The 21,361-nt window shown below is 42.8% G+C and overlaps 1 protein-coding gene across 5 annotated transcripts in view; it reads left to right on the top strand.

Annotated features, from left to right (window-relative positions):
• Positions 1 to 21,361, top strand: part of LOC149258306 (organellar oligopeptidase A, chloroplastic/mitochondrial-like) — a 403,930-nt gene that overhangs the window by 204,328 nt on the left and 178,241 nt on the right. For all 5 annotated transcript variants that reach the window (XR_016256794.1, XM_089415124.1, XM_089415109.1 and 2 more), the window contains exons 11-12: positions 514 to 659; positions 18,741 to 18,858. Coding sequence is in view for 4 of the 5 variants with exons in the window: in XM_089415124.1 (XP_089271250.1) it covers positions 514 to 659; positions 18,741 to 18,858 (264 nt within the window). In the remaining variant the exon portion in view is untranslated. The remainder of the gene's footprint in view (positions 1 to 513; positions 660 to 18,740; positions 18,859 to 21,361) is intronic.

Below are 21,361 nucleotides of genomic sequence, written 5' to 3'. Positions count from 1 at the left end.
TTTTGGTTTGGAGTCTAGGTATCTTAAATTTCTATATAGAACTATGGATTCCATGGGGACATACTCTCTTTGAGTTTGATATATTGAACAGTATATGGCTTTTATGCAGATTTTGATATTGTCCATAATTGTGAGCAACATTCAAATGTTTGGCAATATCTTTCAAATATGCTTTGTTTTAATTCAGCATACTGATAGAATACCTGTATGTTTATTTGAAAGTGCAACTTTGTTATCTAGATGTTTGACAATGTTAGTCCATCTCAATATTTGTAGTTTATTGGTTGAGATATATAATTGACAAGGTGGTCATCATTAAAGAGATTTATAAACAGCTAAAACTTTTTGAGGAAAGAAGATATTTGATTTTCTTGTTTTGCAACATAATGATGCAGTGAGTGCTAATTGGACTATTCAAGCTCATGAGAAATTCGTAATTATTAAAGGACTCTCATGGCCCATGGGAGATGGGTTGTAGATGAATGTTAATAAAGTTGTTGATTTTGGTTTTAGGTCGAGACTGTATTCCATGAATTTGGTCATGCACTACAGCATATGCTTACCAAGCAAGATGAAGGTTTAGTAGCAGGCATTCGTGGTGTGGAGTTGGATGCAGTTGAACTTCCTTCTCAGTTTATGGAGAACTGGTGTTACCACAGGTGATTGGGCTCTAACATCTCTGCTGCATGGGGGATTTTGGCATGTGAGGCTTGGGCTGTTCTGGAATGTAGTAGCTTTAATTGTGGCTGAAAGGTGGTGCTTTTACTTCAATTTTTAGAGTTTCCCAGTATGGGTTATACTCTAATTCTACATAAACTTCCAGCCAAGTATATGAGGTTTGGTCATCATCTTGCTGATGCCTTTGAATGCTATATGAATCATATGATTGCAGAATTCCCAAGGAAAAGTTAAATTTCATGTAAGGCATCTATTATCATCATGGCCATCCTATTCAATGATATATAGCAGGAAGGAGACACCAGTACTATCTAAGGGTACTGACTATGAACATCTACTAAAGGAGGGAAAGAACGATCTTTGCATTGGCAGTTATGAAATAAATAAATGTCGAGCAGTAGTCAAAACTTGAAAATGCAAATTAGATAAAGAATAATGAATTCAGATGTAAAACAAAGAGTGTATATTTTAGTGCACAAAGTTACTCATTGTTTTGTTACTTGTCTCGGTCCTCATCGAAGTACCATATAGAAGACACTTTGTGGTGATAATAGTTATAGCTCTATCTTGTGTAGTTTTATCCTTATATTTATGTGTGTATGCTGGGTTCTATTTGCCATCATACTTTTAGTTCCTAATTCCACTTCCTTGTCCTCTAATGTATTGGGTTTAGATGATCAATTAATAAGCTCATTCTGCCTAGTTGGTCAGTGCCACTTTTTGTATGTAGCATTAAAACCTCAATGAGTTGTAGACATAAGATGGGAATTGTGTCAATGTTGAGATAAATGTTCAGATACTTCATGTTGATTTGGGGTAGCATTGGATGTGCTCTAGCCACAAAATTTGGTAGAGAGGTTGGGGCACATGAGATCTTCAATAACCAGAAAAGGTTTGGGCAGATTTTGAACAGATTAGGAGATATTAAAATAATTAATATTTTTAATGGAGTCCCTAAGTTTAAACTTAGGGAAAATAAAATATTAATGTGTATTAATATGAATCTATGTTAGAATGGTCCAAAAGACATAGATCAAGCCAGATCTAATCTTAGCTGTTGATTAGGAACTTAATCTCGGCCATTGAGATGTCAACAAGAAAAGTATAAGAGGAGGCTTGAGGGTCACTTGGAGAGTACACCAGGATGATCAGCCATTCTATTCTCTAGAGCAGGGTTTGCTAAGAAGATAGAATCAGTGATTAGAAGAGCAACTGAGGGTCATTGAATACAGAGAAACAGAGAAGGTAGAGATTGTGCCGGGAGAGCAGCGCAATAGCCAAGGAGGGTGACACAGAGCCAGCAAGGGCTCACGCAGGGCCACGCAAAGGCAACCAAGTGATGCGCAGAGCACCAGAGGGGCCAGCGCAGCTGACACAAAGGCTCCCAGAGCTGATGAAGGGCCTCCTAGGGCTGACGCATGCCTAGAAACGCTGACGCAGGGCCAGCGTGGGATAGAGAGGGGCTGACACAGTCCAAATTGGGCAGACGCTGGGGTTAAAACAACAATTTTGTGCTGAGGAACTACTAGAAGGATTTTCTGGGGTTTTAGCTAGGAGATTTCTCTCAGACTGTGAGGTATAGTTGGTAAGGAAATTCTTTGTTGGGTAGGCTAGTTTCGGCACCCAGACTGTACTTTGATATTTCTTAATAAGAAAACCCTCAGATAGCTGCACCGATTTTCCCGCATTGGGTATTTTCGGGGACATTGGTCCAAAAATAATGGTGTCATGTGGTGTGTTTGTTCTTGTTTCTTTTAGTTGCTGGTCTGTAATATGTTGAGCATGCACTGGTGTTTATTTTCAGTATTTACTTTGTAAATAACTTGTTAAAGAAAAAATAACAAGTAGGTAGGAATACATCAGAAAAAGTGTATGAAGGGTTTCTAAACTAAGTAAACTTAGAAACTTCAACATGGTATCAGAGGGAGGTTGCAGATCACAGGAGGACTAAAAGACATCAGCCGAGCAGAGCAATAGCAGCAGAAAACAACTGCCTTGAGGTGACAAAAGTTGTTTCTAGCAGTGCAAAAGTCAAGGAAGTGTGATGCAGAGCCAGCCAGAGCCACACAGAAGAAGTCAAGAACTGCACATAGCCTTAGAGAGGCTAGCGTTGTTGACGCAAAGAGCCAAAGGGCTGACACAGGGCATCCCAGGGCTGACGCAGACCCATCCGGGGTGATGCAGAGCCAGCTTAGGGAAGAGAGGGTTTGGCGCAGTTCACAGAGAGGCAGTTGCTGGCGTCTAGAAGGTTGCAGGAATATTGTAGAGTGGAGCTAGTGAGGTACTGTAGTCAGAACAATACCTGACAGAGCAAGGCCAGAGGAGTTGTTATCGAGGGTTTCTAGCCAAGGAACCTGTATTAGCAGTGCAGTTGCACAAGACGATTAGAGTAGGGGGCATCTCGACAAGGGGTAGAAGGATTTCTAGGAGGGAAATCAGAACTCAGAGGGAGTCCAGAAGAGAACTTCCAGACGGGAAGTAGAGATTGAGAGGAGTCAAACAAAGAACTTCCAGGAGGGAAGTAGAGGAGCGTCATGGCACTACACGGGGTAAGAGACCAGGATAGACTGGACAGAGCGTCAAACTTCGCAGTCTAGAGGGCCAAAATCTTATCAGTGCTTGATATGAATTGTGTCAAGAACTTCGCCTTGAAGGTTATAGCTATCCTAGTCGACCCCAATGATAACGACAAGTACGAATGGAGCGACAGAGGGAGCTACAGTGTAGGAGTCCCGAGGCAACGTGAGGCTAGCAGGCTGCAGTAGTGCGAGAGGCACAGGAGTGTTGCACCAGTGCAGGAGGGCACAGAGAGGTGTGTAACGGTCCGGGATGCAGGGAGTTGTTGCAGCAGCGCAAAGGTCAGAGAGAGGGAGCACTTGTCAGTGGCAGAGGGAGCTTCAACATCAGTGGGTGTTTCTAGCCCAATAGGGAGGTCAGTTGGGAGATCAGTTACTTACTTCTCAGCAACTGAGTTGCAGTGCAACAGTGGGCAGCACGATACAGATTAATGAGAGGAGATGCAGTGCAGATGCAGTGCTGGGAGAAAGGACCAGCAACAACAAGGATGTAGAGGGAGCTGTCGTACAGATGCAGCAGTGGCAGTGGCAGAACCATGGGCAACAATACAGGAGGCAGCAGTGCAGAGGATGTTGGGCAAAAAGGCCTAGCATCAAAACAGGTACCGATGCCGGATGATCAGAGTAATACTCAATGAGGAGTATTGCTAGAGCATAGTCCTTGCTAAGAAGGAATGTTGATTTGGGGTAGCATCGGATGTGCTCTAGCCATGAAATTTTGTGGAAAGGTTGGGGCACATGAGATCTCCAATACCTAGAAAGGATTTGGGCAGATTCTAAACAGATCAGGAGATATTAAAATAATTAACATTTTTAATGGAGTCCCTAAGTCTAAACTTAGGGAAAATAAAATATTAATGTGTATTAATATGAATCTATGTTAGAATGGTCCAGAAGACATGGATCAAGCCAGATCTAATCTTAGCCATTGATTAGGGACTTAATCTCGACTGTTGAGATGTTAACAGGAAAATTATAAGAGGAGGCTTGAGGGTCACTTGGAGAGTACAGCAGGATGATCAGTCATTCTATTCTCTAGAGTGGGGTTTGCTAAGAGAGATAGAGTCAGTGATCGGGAGAGCAGCTGAGGGACATTGAGTACAGAGAAACAGAGAAGGCAGAGATTGTGCAGGGAGAGAAGCACAGTAGCCAAGGAGGGTGACGCAGAGCTAGCAAGGGCTCACGCAGGGCCACACAGAGGCAGCCAAGTGCTGCGCAGAGCACTAAAGGGGCCAGCGCAGCTGACGCAAAGGCTCCCAGAGTTGATGCAAAGGTTCCCAGAGCTGACGCAGGCCTAGAAAGGGTGACACAGGGTCAACGTGGGACAAAGAGGGGCTGACACAGTCTAGATGGGGTAGACGTTGGGGTTGCAGGAGCAGTTTTGTGTTAAGGAATTGCCGGAAGGATTTTTCGGGGTTTCATCCAGGAGATTTCTCTCAAACTGTGAGGTATAGCTGCTAAGGAAATTCTCTGTTGGGTAGGCCAGTTTTAGCACCCTAATTGTACTCTGATATTGCTTAATAAGAAATCCCGCAGATAGCTGCACTGGTTTTCCTGCATTGGGTTTTTCCAGGGACATTGGTCCAAAAATAATGGTGTCATGTGGTGTGTTTGTTCCTGTTTCTTTTAGTTGCTGATCTATAATATGTTGAGCATGCACTGGTGTTTATTTTTAGTATTTACTTTGTAAAAAACTTGTTAAAAAAAAAATAACAAGTAGGTAGGAATAAATAAAAAAAAGTGCATGAAGGTTTTCTAAACTAAGTAAACTTAGAAACTTCAACACTTCACTGCAGAGTCACAGAGTTGTAACATTTAATTCATTACTGGATTGGTTTATGTATGTCATGTTTCGAGTATTTTCTTGTGACACTTAAGAGTATCGTTCTGAGATAGGGATCATATCCTCGACAATCATCGTCACGCCAATAAAAACTGGCAGTTTGTGTTTGCCATACTCTTGGTGTTAATTTTAGATAACAATGGTATGTTCTATGCTTAAGAGCAATTTACTTCAAATTTTCTTATTAGCCCAATATCAATTTCCAGATTAGCAATCACATCAGCATGATAGTAAAATGCAGATAGAGCATAAACATAAACATTAGAAGACAAGCCAAGACAAGAGGACACAAGATGTGGGACCAGCCAGGGACAAACCCCAATGTTGGGAAACCCTTGATCAATTCTTCAATAATTCAGCAGAGAGAGAGAGTACAAATATACATTTTTGTAATTTTATGACAGCAATTGCGAAACCCTAACCAGCAAAGTCAAAGCTGGTCAAACAGGTCATATTTGACCTCCAATCGGCTTGGTCAATATCCCAATCAACTCGGCCTCCAACAACAAGAAGAGGCAACCCAAAACAGTCCGAAAATCCCGTCAAACTTCAGTCAATGTCTGGTCAAGCCTGCGGTCATCTCTTTGACAGTCAACGCTGGTCAACGCGGAGTCAAATGTGGTCAAAACTGCTGCCCAGTGTTGGAGTTTCTAAGTTTACTTAGTTAGAAACCCTCCATGCACTTTATCTGATTTATTCCTACCTACTTGTTATTTTACTTAACAAGTTATTACAATGTAAATACTGAAAATAAACACTAGTGCATGCTCACATATTACAGATCATCAACTAAAGAAAACATAAACAATCACACCATATGACACCATTATTTTTGGACCAATGTCCCAGGGAAAACCCAATGTGGGAAAATCTGTGCAACTATCTGAGGGTTTTCTTATTAAGCAATATCAGAGTACAACCTGGGTGCCGAAACTGACAAATCTCATGGCTGAAACCCCGAATAATCCTTCCGGCAGCTACTCAGCAACAATCGGTCGCAGAAACCCCAGCGTCAGCCTCTATCTGAACTGCGTCAGCCCCTCTCTACCCCACGCTGGTCCTCCGTCACCCCGGATGGGTCTGCGTCAGCCTTAGGAGGCCCTGCGTCAGCTCTCTGCGTCAGCAACGCTGGCCTCACTGAGGATCTGCACAGCGCTCGGTTGCCTCTATGTGAGCCCTGACTGGCTTTGTGTCACTCTCCTCGGCTACTGCGCTGCTTTCCTGACACTATCTCTGCCTCTTTGTCTCTCTGTACTCAAATGCCCCTCAGCTGCATCTCCTGATCACTAATTCTATCTCTCTTAGCAAACCCTGCTCGAGAGAATAGAATGACTGATCACTCTGGTGTGTTCTCCAAGTGACCCTTAAGCCTCCTCTTATAATTTTCTTGTTGACATATCAATGGCTGAGATTAAGTCCCTAATCAACGGCTAAGATTAGATCTGGCTTGATCCATGTCTTTTGGACCATTCTAACACAGTTTCATATTAATACACATTAATATTTTATTTTCCCTAAGTCTAGACCTAGGGACTCCATTAAAAATATTAATATTTCAATATCTCCTGAACTGTTTAGAATTTGTCCAAACCCTTTCTGGGTATTGGAGATCTCATGTGCCCCAACCTCTCCACCAAATTTCATGGCTAGAGCACATCCGATGCTACCCCAAATGAACACTCCCTCTTAGCGAGGACTATGCTCTGGCAATACTCGCTGAATATTACTCTGATCATCCGACATCAGTACCTGTGCTGATGCTAAGCCTTGCTGCCCAACATCCTCTGCACTGCTGCATCCTGTACTGCTGCCCATGGTTCTTCCACTGCCACTGCTACATCTGTACGACAACTCCCTCTGCATCTGTGCTGCTGCTGGTCCTTTCTTCCAGCACTGCATCCACACTGCACCTCCTCTCATCATGCTGCATCGTGCTCCCCACTGCTGCACTGCAACTTAGTTACTGAGAAGTAAGTAATTGATCTACCAATCTGACCTCCCTATTGGGCTAGAGACACCCACTGATGCTGAAGCTCCCTCTGCCGCTGACAAGTGCTCCCTCTTTGACCTCTACGTTGCTACAAAAACTCCCTGCATCTCGCACCGTTGCACACCTCTCCGTGCCATCATGCACTGGTGCAACACTCCTGTGCCTATCGCATTGCTGCAGCCTGCTAGCCTCGCGCTGCCTCAGGAATCCTGCACTATAGCTCTCTTTGCCGCTCCATCCGCATCCATCTCTACCCACATCAGCCAGTCCTGCTACTCCTCGTCGGGGCTAGCGTAGCAAGGTCTAATCCAAAAGGCTGGGTACCTCGAGGATCTTGCCCCTCATCGGCTGTAGTCCACTTGACTACAACTCGATGTCTCCTCACTTCCGCTCAAGTGGTGCATGTGCACTCATGGCACAATCATCGTCTGTCAAAACTTCCTTCTCTGCCCGTGCTGGCGCTGCCTTAGTCTCAAAAGACTCTCCCTTACTCTTCTTCCTTAGACACTGGGTCGCATAATGACTCAACTCCCCATAGTGGAAGCATTTGGTCTTAGAGAGATCTTTCTTCTTCCGCTTTTCTTTCTTTCCCTCAGATGCTAGGGTAACATCTTCCTCCTCCTGCTTGACTTTGATCCGCTTGCTGCTGCTACCTGGCTTTGACTGCCATCTGATCTCTTCCCGGCGAAGAGCTGCCCACATCTCGTCCCAAGGTGGGAGAGTCCCTCTGCCCAGTATACTTTGGACAAATACCTCCCAGTCTTCTGAGACAGCATTCAGGGTTGCCCTCACCATCAACTCCTGATCCGGTGTCGCTTCTATAACAGTCAACTGATCTTGGATCTCATTCAGTCCTTCGAGTAAGGTGACAATCGGATCTCCCTTCTTCATCTGATACGACCTCAACTGATTCTCAAGTATCATTCTTCTCTGGACAGAAGTATGCTGGTACAATTTCTTGAGGGCCTTCCACATCTCAAATGCCATTTCCTTCTCGACTATGTGTGGTACTACATGATCCTTGACCCCATCAAGGATAATGCTCTTGGCCCTCGCCATTGCCTCCTCGTACTTGTCGTTATCATTGGGGTCAATTGGGATAGCTATTACCTTCAAGGCGAAGTTCTTGACACGATTTCTGTCAAGTACGGATAAGACTCTGGCCTTCTAGACTGCGAAGTTCGACGCTCCGTCGAGTCTATCTTGGTCTCTTACTTTGTGTAGTGCCATGATGCTCCTCTACTTCCCTCCTGGAAGTTCTCTGTTCGACTCCGTCTACGTCTCTACTTCCCGTCTGGAAGTTCTCTTCTGGACTCCTTCTGAGTCCTAATTTCCCTCATGGAAATCCTTCTGCCGCTGTCGAGATGCCCCCTACTCTGATCGTCTTGTGCAACTGCACCACTGATTCGGGTTCCTCGGCTAGAAACCCTCGGTAGCAACTCCTCTTGGCCTTGCTCTGTCAGGTACTGTTCTGACTATAGTACCTCACCAGTGCCACTCTACAATATTCCCACAGCCTTTTAAACCCCAACAACCTGAAGGTGAGAGCTCCCAAGCTCTGCGCAATCCCGACACCAGCGACCTGGCCTCGTCAACAAACTGCGTCAGCCTTCCGAGCTACTGCATGGCTCTGCGTGAGGCTCCCTCTGCGTTCCTTAGCCTCTGCGTTGCCTCTTCTCGGCTCACCCTTGATGACGCAGGCACTGCATCACCCTTCCCTTGTTGCTGCTCTGCTAGAAACAACTTCTATCACCTCGGGACAACTGTTTTCTGCTGCTATTGCTCCACTCGGCTGATGTCCTTTAGTCCTCCTGTGATCTGTAATCACCCTCTGATACCATGTTGGAGTTTCTAAGTTTACTTAGTTAGAAACCCTCCATGCACTTTATCTTATTTATTCCTACCTACTTGTTATTTTACTTAACAAGTTATTTACAATGTAAATACTGAAAATAAACACTAGTGCATGCTCAACATATTACAGATCATCAACTAAAGAAAACATAAACAATCACACCATATGACACCATTATTTTTGGACCAATGTCCCTGGAAAAACCCAATGTGGGAAAACCAGTGCAGCTATCTGAGGGTTTTCTTATTAAGCAATATCAGAGTACAATCTGGGTGCCAAAACTGGCCTACCCAACAGAGAATTTCCTTGGCAGTAATACCTATCCTTTGGAGATAGATGCTCCTGCTGAAACCCCGAATAAACACTCCAGTCGGCTCCTCAGCACCAATCTGCCCCAGAAACCCTAGCGTCAGCGCCTCTCTGCCTCACGCTGGCCCTGCGTCAGTTCGGATGGGTCTGCATCAGCCTTAGGAGGCCCTGCGTCAGCCTTCCGGCTCTCTGCGTCAGCAACACTGGCCTCTCTGAGGCTTTGCGCAGCTCCCGGCTGCCTCTGCGTGGCCCTGCGTGAGCCCTGGCTGGCTCTGGGTCACTCTCCCCGGCTATTGCGCTGCTCTCCTGGCACTATCTTTGCCTCTCTGTCTCTCTGTACTCAAATGCCCCTCAGCTGCATCTCCCGATCACTAATTCAATCTCTCTTAGCAAACCCTCCTCCAGAGAATAGAATGATTGATGACTCTGGTGTGTTCTCCAAGTGACCCTCAAGCCTCCTCTTATACTTTTCTTGTTAACATATCAACGACCGAGCTTAAGTACCTAATCAATGACTAAGATTAGATCTGGCTTGATCCATGTCTTTTGGACCATTCTAACACAGTTTCATATTAATACACATTAATATTTTATTTTCCCTAAGTTTAGACTTAGGGACTCCATTAAAAATATTAATATTTTAATATCTCCTGAACTGTTTAGAATTTGCGCAAACCCTTACTGGGTATTGGAGATCTCATGTGCCCCAACCTCTCCACCAAATTTCGTGGCTAGAGCACATCCGATGCTACCCCAAATCAACACCCAGAACTGCGGCCTGCCTAGGAGAGGCCCAATCCGCAAAAGAGAGGTGTCAACGCTGTCCAAAAAGTCACCCTACAGCTTCGGTCAACCTAGGTCAATGCTGCCCTAATAAGAAACTACTTGTCCTGCCACACGTGTGAGAGATGTTGCTCCTTTATGCGTACCTAATCAAGTAAGAAGAGAGAAAGATGAGAGGATGAGATGGTGAAATGATGCAACAGGGTCTCCTAATTTTATATGCAACGTCTCAGATAGCTGGGGGTGAAAATGACTGTTTTGCTTGCTGGCTGACCTTGACAAATTGTCAAGAATACAAATAAATTCATATCTCCATGAATACATGTCGGAATCGGATGATCTTTAGATCAATCCTACACCTCTCGGTGAGAGGAATCCAAGAAAAATATCAGCTTCCATAAATAAGGTGACCCATATGGAGTTTGGCCCTAGTTGCCAATTTTAACACTCCCTCTCAACTAGGGAGAACTCCATTTGCTAATCCATCTTTCTGTCGCTACTATCTCTGCCTTCAATGCACTGCCCTATAGTGCTTTGCTTTGCTCTGCTGAATTATGAAGGAGGAGTGATCGAGAATGTATCATACCATTCTCTACTGACCCGAAGTCAGTCCCAGATAGGAGTGTCTCATACCACTCTTATGAACCCGAAGTCAGTTCTAATTGATCCCAAATCAATATCATCCTAGCATAGGGAGTATGATGGTACACGATGCGTCCATCGGTAGTACTATGGTCCCTATCCTCATTTCCCTACTCATTGGCTAGATGAGAGGTACTTCCCATGAGTCCCAGACTAAGTGGTTTAGCAGGAGAAGGATGAACCACTCATCTTGCCTACATGTCGCCATAGGGTATCACAGGGGAAGGTTGAACCACTTACCCTGTACATAGAAAACCATTAGGGGAAGGCTGAACCACTCACCTTATGGTTGCTCATCGCTCCAAGAAGTACCCTAAGCCCACGGAGCTCCCAGAGCTCAATGTACATATCATACAGGAACCTCATAAGAGGGTCTCTCCACGACTCCTAGCATTCTCAGAAAGTCAAGAATTTGACCTTTCCCAGGGGCTTCGTCAGAATGTTGGCGACCTGCCCATCAATCCCAATATGATGGAGCCTTATTGCTCCTCGTTGTACGATATCCCAGATAAAGTGGTACCTAATATTAATGTGATTGGAGTGATCATGAAATACGGGATTCTCTAATAATCGGATCCCACTTTGGTTGTCGCAGAGGATCATGGTAGTATCCAGCGTATGTCCAAACAGCTCACTGAAGAGCTTCCTCAACTAGACAGCTTCACAGGAGGCCATACTCGCAACTATGTATTCAGTCTTAACGGTGCTCAAAGCAACCAACTTCTGCTTCTTGCTCATCTAAGATATCGGAGTAGAACCCAAAGAGAAACAACACCCGGAAGTGCTCTTGTGATCCACCACACTTCCTGCGCAATCAACATCGGAATAACCATGCAGCCTCACATCTCCGACAGTGTATCTCAGTCCATGAGTGATTGTGCCCTGAAGATATCTCAGAAGATTCTTGGCACCAATCCAATGTGAGTGATGAGGCTCAACCATATATTGTTTCAACGTGTTGACTGCAAAACATATCCGGACGGGAGTTCACCAAGAACATCAGTGCTCCTATGAGTTGACGATACTTAGAAGCATTTCCCAATTAATGTTCGGCAACATTACCGCATAACTTCTTGAAGTTAAGCTCCATCAGGGTAGTAACACGCTTGTAGTCCACCATCCCAAATCTTTCCAATATGTTCACCACGTATTTTGCTTGAGATAGGAAACTTTCTCTTGGATTTTGCCAGACCTCCAACCCTAGGAAGTAGTGCATCAGTCCTAGGTCCTTCATGTCAAATTTCGAAGCCGACTCTCTCTTACATTTGTGAATGAGAGGGTCTGCACCAGTAAGAAAGAGGTCATCCACATAAAGCACTAGTATGAGAGGCTTATCATCTTCAACCTTAAAGTAAAGGTTCGGATTTGCTTCACTCCTAGTGAATCCCAACTTCATCAAATAGCTATCGATCCTCTCATACCAAGCTCAGGGTGCTTGCTTCAGCCCATAGAGTGCTTTCTTCAACCTGCATACATGAGATTCCTGGTTATGAATCTCAAACCCCTCGGGTTGTTCCGCGTAGAATTCCTCTTTAATTGAACCATGCAAGAAAGTGGTCTTGACATCCATTTGATGTAGGTTCCATACTTGCGAAGCAGCAAGGGCTATGATCGAGCGGATGGTGGCGTATCGGGCAATAGGTGCAAATATGTCATCGTAATCCCCACCTTCCTTTTGAGAGAAGCCTCGAGCAAGAAAGCGAGCCTTGTACTTTTCTGCACTCCCATCAGCTCCATGCTTGATTTCGTAAAGCCATTTAGAGGTGATAACTGATTTGTCCTGGGTTCTGGGGACCACATCCCAAACATCATTCTTCATGATGGACTCGTATTCTTCATTCATAGCATCCTTCCATTCTTGATGCTTCATGGCTTCTTCGAATGATGTAGGCTCGTCTTGAATGATAGTGCTCATAATGGTCAAGTATCCTTGATACCTAGTCGGCTTCTTGCTTTCACAGAAAGTCCCCGTTGGTGCAATGTGTCTCTTAGCATCTTCGAGAGTCCCCCTAAGCCATGAGGGCCTATTCCTAAAGGAGGAGGGCTCTAGAGGAGGAGGATCAATAGGATCCATAGGTTCTTCAACATCTGGCATCATTTCATCTTCTTTTTCCTCCGGCTTCCTGGTGTCAGCTTCTTTATCCTTCCTTGGAATAGGAAGATTGTCAACCTTGCTAAGAGCCATATCTTCATGAAAGGTGACATCATGACTTATCTCAACTTCTCTTTGACCAACCGCATAAATTCTATAGCCCTTAGTATTTTCACTATAGCCCACAAAGATTCCTTTCTTTCCAGATGCACCCAATTTGCTTCTTTTCTCTTTCGGCACATGAAAGTGTACGGGACTTCCAAAAATTCTAAAATGAGAGACATCGGGTTTCTTACCAGTGAACATTTCTTCGTGAGTCTTGGAGTCCAATGCTTGATGAGGGCATAAGTTTTGAACATATACGACGGTATTCACAACTTCGGCCCATAGAAACTTCGGAAGCCTTTGATCATGGAGCATGGCATGAACAACTTCCACAATCATACAATTCTTCCTTTCAACCACACCATTCTGCCCAGGAGTGTATGGCGTTGTGGTCTCCCTCTTAATGCCAGCTTCTCTACAATAGTCATGGAATTCATTGGACTCATACTCGGTCCCATTATCAGTCCTTAATATCTTGATTCTCTTCTTGGATTGATTTTTGATCATGGCTTTGAAGTGACGGAACCAGGTGAACACTTCATCCTTCTTTTTCAAGAAGTAGATCCAAGTCTTGCGAGAATAATCATCTGTAAAAGTGAGATAATATAGATATCCTCCCAAAGAGTTTATGGGCATCATACCAGATATGTCGGAGTGAACCAACTGCAAAATATCAGAGGTCTTGCTATTACTTGAGGGGAATGGTCCCCTTTTAAGCTTTCCTTCGGCACATCCCGGACATACACCTTCATGCTCTACTTTGAACTCGGGCATCCCTGTCACCATCTGTCTCACATCAGGTAGAGCCTTATAATGAAGGTGGGCAAACCTCCGGTGCCATAGTTCAAATTGTAGAGATGTGTCGCAAGACATGGCCCCCAATGTACTTCCTCCAACTTGATATAAAGAGTCAACCCGGAACCCAAGAGTAAAAGCATCTTTAGAATTCTTTTTCCAAACACATACCTTTCCATCGATGAAGGCCACTGTGTAGCCTTTGTCTTCCATTGCCAAAATTCACACCAGGTTCTTCTTGAGATCAGGTACATATAAAACTTCTTGCAAATGGATCGTGTTACCTTGATTCAATTGAAGGGAAACATTCCCTACACCCTTTATGGGATAGGTGGCATTGTCTCCAAGAATAATCTCCAAGTTTGTTTCCTTCTTTATCAAATTAGAGAGAGCTTCCTTGTAACCTGGGAAGTGCCTTGAGGCACCACTATCAATAAGCCAATTTCCAAACGAGTCTGGAGGAGAGGTAGTGGAGAGGGTCAATATAAGATAATACTCATCTTGCTTATTGTTAACAACATTTGATTCTTCATACCTGGAGTTCCTTGCTTTCTTGGAGGGTTGACCATTTCCATGATTTCCCGCATTCCTCTTTCTTTTGTCGTTGAACCTGCCATTCCTTTGATTGTTGTTGTTGAAGGTTCCCCTGGAGTGATTGTGATCGTCATCATGTGATGTGTCCTTTCTATTTGGACACTCCCTCACATAGTGGCCAAATTTATTACAAACAAAGCATCTTCCCTTCCTTCCACCCTTCAATCTGGGCTTTCCATTTAAATGACCTTTAGACCTAGAATTATTTCTCCTTTTGGCATGGGAGGAGAAAGAAGTGGGGTTGCCTCTATTTGAAGGCATTCCTTGCTCTAGCATTCTTGTCTCTTCTTGAATGAATCTCGACATCAATTCTTCAAACCTTGGAACTCGGTCATTGTTGAGAAGAGTGGTTCTAAATATATACCACTCGGATGGGAGCCCTCCAAGGGTAGTGATAGTTAGTTCCCTATCAGGAATGACTTCTCCAATCGATAGAATATCATTCTTGATCTCAGTGATCCTTAAGAAGTAGGATTGAATATCCTCGTCCTTGCCCTTCTTAATATCCTTCAACTTATTTTTAAGGAACAAAACTTGATTTGCATTACTAACCTTAAACATGCTTACCAAGCTGTTGCAGATCTCCTTGGAGGTGTTTAAATCGGAGATGTAGGCCATTGGACGCTTGTCAATAGATTCTCTGATAATCTTCTTTGCCTTGACTTCACCCTTAGTGTACTTGTTCTTTGTAGCAGCCGGTACATTTGACAGAGGCTCTGGGTTTTTACCCTTCACATAGTCCAACTGTCAACACTTCTTGTTCTTCCAATGTCAGATCAAGAGACATCTTCCATCCGTGGTAGTTAGACTTCTCACGGAGCTTGTCTTCGGCCGAGAAGTGGGATGAGGAACCCATTGAGCCTTTTGTCCTTTCCAACTGTCTTCAATGATTGCTCTTTCACTCTTGCTTGGGCTTTGTCTTCACCTCAGCTCCGATACCATGTTAATTTTAGACAACAATGGTATGTTCTATGCTTAAGAGCAATTTACTTCAAATTTTCTTATTAGCTCAATATCAATTTCCAGATTAGCAATCACATCAGCATGATAGTAAAATGCAGACAGAGCATAAACATAAACAGTAGAAGACAAGCCAAGACAAGAGGACACAAGATGTGGCACCAGCTAGGGACAAACCACAATGTGGGGAAACCCTTGATCAATTCTTCTTATATTCTTCAATAATTCAGCACAGAGAGAGAGAGAGTACAAATATACAATTCTCTAATTTTATGACAGCAACTGCAAAACCCTAACCAACAAAGTCAAAGCTGGTCAAACATGTCATTTTTGACCTCTAATCAGCTTGGTCAATATCCTAGTCAACTTGGCCTCCAACTGCGAGAAGAGGCAACCCAAAACAGTTCGAAAATCCAGTCAAACTTCAGTCAACGTCTGGTCAACCCTGTGGTCAGCTCTTTGACAGTCAACGATGGCCAACGTGGAGTCAAATGTGGTCAAAACTGCTGCCCAGAATTGCGGCTTGCCTAGGAGAGGTAGCCTAACCCAATCCGCAAAAGAGAAGAGTCAATGCTTGGTCAACGTTGTCCAAAAAGTCACCCTGCAGCTTCGGTCAACCTAGGTCAATGCTGCCCTAATCAGAAACCACTTCGTCTTGCCACACGTGCGAGAGATGCTGCTCCTTTATGTGTACCCAATCAAATAAGAAGAGAGAAAGATGAGAGGATGCGATGGTGAAATGATGCACCAAGGTCTCCTCCTTTTATATGCAACGTTGAGGATAGTTGGGGGTGAAAATGACTGTTTTGCTTGCTGGTTGACCTTAACAAATTGTCAAGAATACAAATAAATTCGTATCTCCATGAATACATGTCGGAATCGGATGATCTTTAGATCAATCCTACACCTCTCGCTGAGAGGAATCCAAGAAAAATGTCAGTTGCCATAAATAAGGTGACCCATATGGAGTTTGGTCCTAGTTGCCAATTTTAACATTTGGTGACCTTCTGACAGTGATAATCTTTACATTGTCTGTTGGAGGGTCGTACTTTTGATGGCAAATTTCAAGGACAAAGGGACGGAGAGACTTGCATACTCTAGGAGCGTGCAAAGAGGATGATACTCCACGAAACACATAATGTAAAATTTCTAGTGTTGTTGGAGCATGTGAAATTTCCGCGATTGCATCTACTGGGAATTCTTCTTCTAACTTGTGCAGTTTATTTGTCTTCTATAAATTAATATTACGACAAATAATGAATAATCCACTACTTCAAATCGTCACAAAATAAAATATGTTGTGGAAAGTAAAACACTGGAACTGAGAAAATGATGCACACACACACACGCACAATAATTTTGACACCGTTATTTTTGGACAATTGTCCCTGGAAAACCCCGAAGGGAAAACCAGTGCAACAGATGAGGGTTTTGTTATTATGTTTAGCAATTTGAGAAATTACAACTTCTTTCCTTTCTCTGGAAAAGCTCCGACAAATACTGATCTCTACTGGAAAACTATATTGGAGACTCACTGTCTCCCTCTATCTGGCCTCTCCCAACCAATTTGCACGTCCTCTGGCTATTTGCACTGCCTGGGTGGAATGCACACTACTAGTCCCAGTAAATTCGTACATCCTTTGGGAATACTTCCTTTCAAGTTGTTTTGCCTCCAGCAATTTCTAGACCCACCGGCTTTGCCTCCGGGAAATAGATCCGACAATTGGAAATTGAAATGTTGTCTCTCTTGCAACTTGCATTGGATAAACTGGCTAACTTGCATTGCAAAATCAGCCTCCTCTATAGATAATTTTGGCCTCCTCTTCTTGTCATTTGAACACTGGAAATACTGAGGAAATCTCCTTCAGAATCCTGCTCCCAAATCTCTTTTGAAACCTCGTTGCTCGGTGTCATCCTAGCTTTAATTGTGGCCTTGCTGAAACACTGCAATTGGGTGAGTCGAACTGCTCAAGTTTGTGTCTCCACTCTCTCTGACCCCATCGACCCTGCTCTTATAATATTTTGTTGCACAACCAATGACCATGGTCACATCTCAATTGATGGTTGAAATCATCTTGACTAGACCAAATCACTTTTGCGGAAGTCTTTAGAGCAAAACCGACCTTCTTCAGTTAATCTGAGTTAATTAACCACCTTTCCTAAGTTAGACTTAAGGAATATTTAATTATTGGCTAATTAATCTAATTCCGGTGTCTTGAAGGCTTTTCTCGCGAAACCTTTGCTGGGCTTTAGAGATCTCGTGTTCCTTAGCCTCGTAGACACCACAAAGACTAGAAAATTTCTCTGCTGCTACCAGAAACTAACACTCCCTCTTAGCGAGGAAGGTGTTCTCCACTACTCCCATCCGCTCCCTAAAGTAGACAAACTTTGCCCTACCAAAAACCTTCGTGAATATATCTGCAATCTGCTGATCTCTAGGAACATGCTGTAATTGATCCACACTAATGGTGTCTGACATCTGTGATACAACTAGTTGCCATAAATTAGCAAACCTTCAGTAAATTTATTCCTTCACTTCTACTAGTTGATCTGACCTCCTAGAAGCTACCTAGCCCCTCCAAATCAATTTGACCTCCTCCAAGACGCTGAATCAACCTCTGCAACTGCGTAACGACAATTTACTGCGTCCTCTTCGAAGAATTGCTGTGAACAACATTGCTGTGAACAAAAACAATTGACCTCTATTTAGAAGAATATTGATGCCAATTTTGTTGAGTCTGATAATGAAAGTTCATCCTGGGAGTCCTATAAGTGCAATGTTCCTCAAAGGATCAAATTTAAAGTGGTTAGGCCTTCTTACAATAACACAATACGATTCACTATTTCCAAACGAATGTGATTGTGAAAAATAGTCAAGTACATAATGGAGTTGTTATATATATATATATATATATATATATATCATGAAAAGTTTCAAGTTGTTATTTTCTAGTTAAGTAGCACAGAAGCATAAATATTTGGAACTGCTCCTGTTCGAGTTATTCTTTAAGCACGAGTTTTTCACTGACATTGTTTGGTGAAATTTGAATACAAATTATCTATAATATTGTTTGAGCAGCTATGAACTTTGTTATTTAGTACTCTAAATAGCAATTGTGGGAGATGTGGAAATATGTTAAGTGTGAAGCCTGGTACCATTCCCCACTAATGTATTAGTTCGAAATGGAAAACTACATAAGTTGCAATATAGCTGAAGTCATAATTTTGGATAACTAGATTAAACTCAGCCAATCATATTGGTAATAAAGTTTAACTATTTTCCTTTGATGCATAGATTTGTATCCTTTAGCTTGGATCATAGTTGAGGTAAATTTAATGGTTTACTTGAATTGATGTTTTATTCTATACAATGCAAATTGCTATTTGGTAGACTAGGTTGTATAAGTTCCTGAAACTTGTCTGATATAGATATGACAAATGCATTTATTTTTTGCTTTCTTTCCTAAGCTGTAAATAATGAATGTTATGATTATTTCCTGCACTTATTTTGGCTACAGACAGACACTTATGGGCATGGCTAAGCATTATGAAACTGGCGAGGCACTCTCTGAAGAAACATATCTGAAGCTTGTAGCAGCAAGAACATTCAGGAAAGCTTCAGAGAACTTACGTCAGGTGTGCTGAATTAGAATGTTATTATTTATATTTTTATGCTTCCTATTATTATTATTATTACTTCATTATGTTTGATATTTTGATTTCATTCTCATTAGGAAGTGTCATATGTCTTTCTTCATGTGGTTGAATGCCAACATTTGCGAGTGCAATTGAGGAAGGTGTTATTTTCAAGTCTAATCTTAGAAATATTAAATTGGTAATAAGTTATAACATATCTAGGACTTTGTATGATAAGAAATTTTTTTTATGCCACCAAACTAAATATTATGATAACATAGAATGGATGAGTTGACGGTCATTCATTATTACAAAGCCGAAACTCATTATTATTGCGATTGGATTGGGTTTTTGTTCAAACAAGAAAATAACAAAGGGTAAAATGATGATAGGAGTTTTTTTACCATGCAGTGAGAAATTAAATGTTCATGTGTTTAGTCACTAAAATTTGACAGCTTGGATGCATGACTATCTTAGGAACATCACATGCCTTATTGTTTAGAGTCTAGACATTGTATATAGTTGGCAGTCTTCATAATGCGACATCTTATTGGGCAAGCAGACAAACATTTTGATTCCATTTTCCTTATTTTCTTGATCGTAGCGACCAATTTTCATCCTCATTTGCAGGCAATGTAATCTCTTGCAAATGGAATACATGTGGATTCTATTGGCAGTTCCACTCTTGGTATTCTTGTTGAATTGGAATGTGTTGTGGTTTTAGCTTGATTCTTTTGGCTAAGCAAATCAATGCCTAATATAAAGACTTTGTTGATTGGTATTACTATTTTTCTTGAATTAATAATGATGAGTAATAGGTGTATCCTTACCAGTATGGTGGCTTTCACCTTGAATATATTTGGGTATAAAATGGATTGTATAACATGTGTACTGCATATACAGTGCTTTATATATGTCTATTCATGTTATTTATTTTATATTTTTAATATATTTTTCTAGAGAAAAATGTCATATTATTTCTGAACTTTGAAAGTTACATATAATGAAAGGCTTGTTACCAACCAAAAGTGGGTACTATTGTTTTTCCACGATATTGGTGTCTAGGAGAGAATCTTAAATCACTGACGCCGCCAAACCAAGAATCACAACGAAGCTACTTTGCACAATGGAATATAAACAACAGTAAATCTACTAGTGCACAAAATATAGACAACTTTTTACACAATTTTGTACAATAACCCAACTTTGTTATATTAATCCAACTGAATAATACAACAGTCTAGGGCTCCCGTACCAGGGATAATGGCCCTCATACATCCATTGATACAAAGATACAAAACTGGGGCTTGGTGTCAGTCCATTGACAACCAATCTACCCTCAACAAGATACTTTGACCATTTGGCTGATATAGCAAGCAATCACAACTCCTCTCGGTTGTACCCTATACCTGCCCAATGCTTCATCTCCTAATCTGCAACACTGCCTCTATCAATGATCCAAGTCCATCTGGCCACTAAACCTCGGCTATCCAATCTGCTCAATAGTTTTGCCTTAGTCCATCAAGGGCACAACACATCAAGACTCTTGTTGAGTTGTTCACAACTTCATTTGTGAACAACTCACAACTACCCACTGTTGCTCCTCAGCTACTGAGGGACTTCAACCCACTTTGGTCTCCCTGCGCTGCTCCAATGAAAACTAACACAGGGCATGGAGGGCTGCGACCTGTCACTGCAAGATGTCCATCTCCCACAATGAACAGGGGCTAGGAGGACTGCCCATCTTCTGCTGTAGATGTCCTTCTCCATTCGGCAAGTCTAGGGCTACTCAAAACTGTGCCTCGCTGATCAGACCCTTGAGCTCTTCTTCTGCCACTCTAGCAACTACTTTTGTCCATCAAAGTGCTGCACACTAGGCTCCAACTTGAGCACTATCACGCTGCCCTCCTGCAAACCATAAATGTCCAATCCGCTGTTGACACTTGGCCCACTCTCACGTTGCCCTCCATCAGACCACAAGTGGCCAATCCATTTTGTAGCATCTGCTCACTGGTTAGGGCATCCAATCTCTAGGATCACCCTTCCTCTTAGCTGCCAACAGACTTCACCAATCAGCCCTCTCCTAGGACACTCATCCTCTAGCATCCAATCATCAAACAAGATGACATCTGCAACTCCCTGCTGCTGCCACCTTCTCTTGGGATCTGTGCAATCTCTGAGCTCTATTTAGGGCATCACAACAACTCTACTTCTGCTCCAATTCACTGCAACTCCCTTTCCCATCTAGGCTGCTTGTTCTTGCTGTCCTTCTAGGCATCCTTATGCATTGTTGAAGGCCTTAGAACCTCCACAAACCACCTAACAACGTACAAACTTGCTACAGCAATACAAGCCAACCCTCTAGCAAAGATAACCACCACTGTTTGGGCTGTGACCTCTAGATGTCTGTGGCTAGGAGAGAGGGTCTCAGTAGCCCTCGCGGCCTTCACAAACAGTCACCAAAAGTTACTGCTGTAGTAACCTTTCTCTGCGGCCCAGAAAA

This window comes from Pinus tabuliformis, chromosome 6 (assembly GCF_031772625.1).
Source record: "Pinus tabuliformis cultivar Carrire ecotype Pingquan chromosome 6, CPIR1, whole genome shotgun sequence".
In the NCBI taxonomy this organism is placed as follows: Eukaryota; Viridiplantae; Streptophyta; class Pinopsida; order Pinales; family Pinaceae; genus Pinus; species Pinus tabuliformis.
The sequence above is the reverse complement of the archived record's forward strand: the minus strand, read 5'-3'. Positions and strand labels throughout refer to the sequence as shown.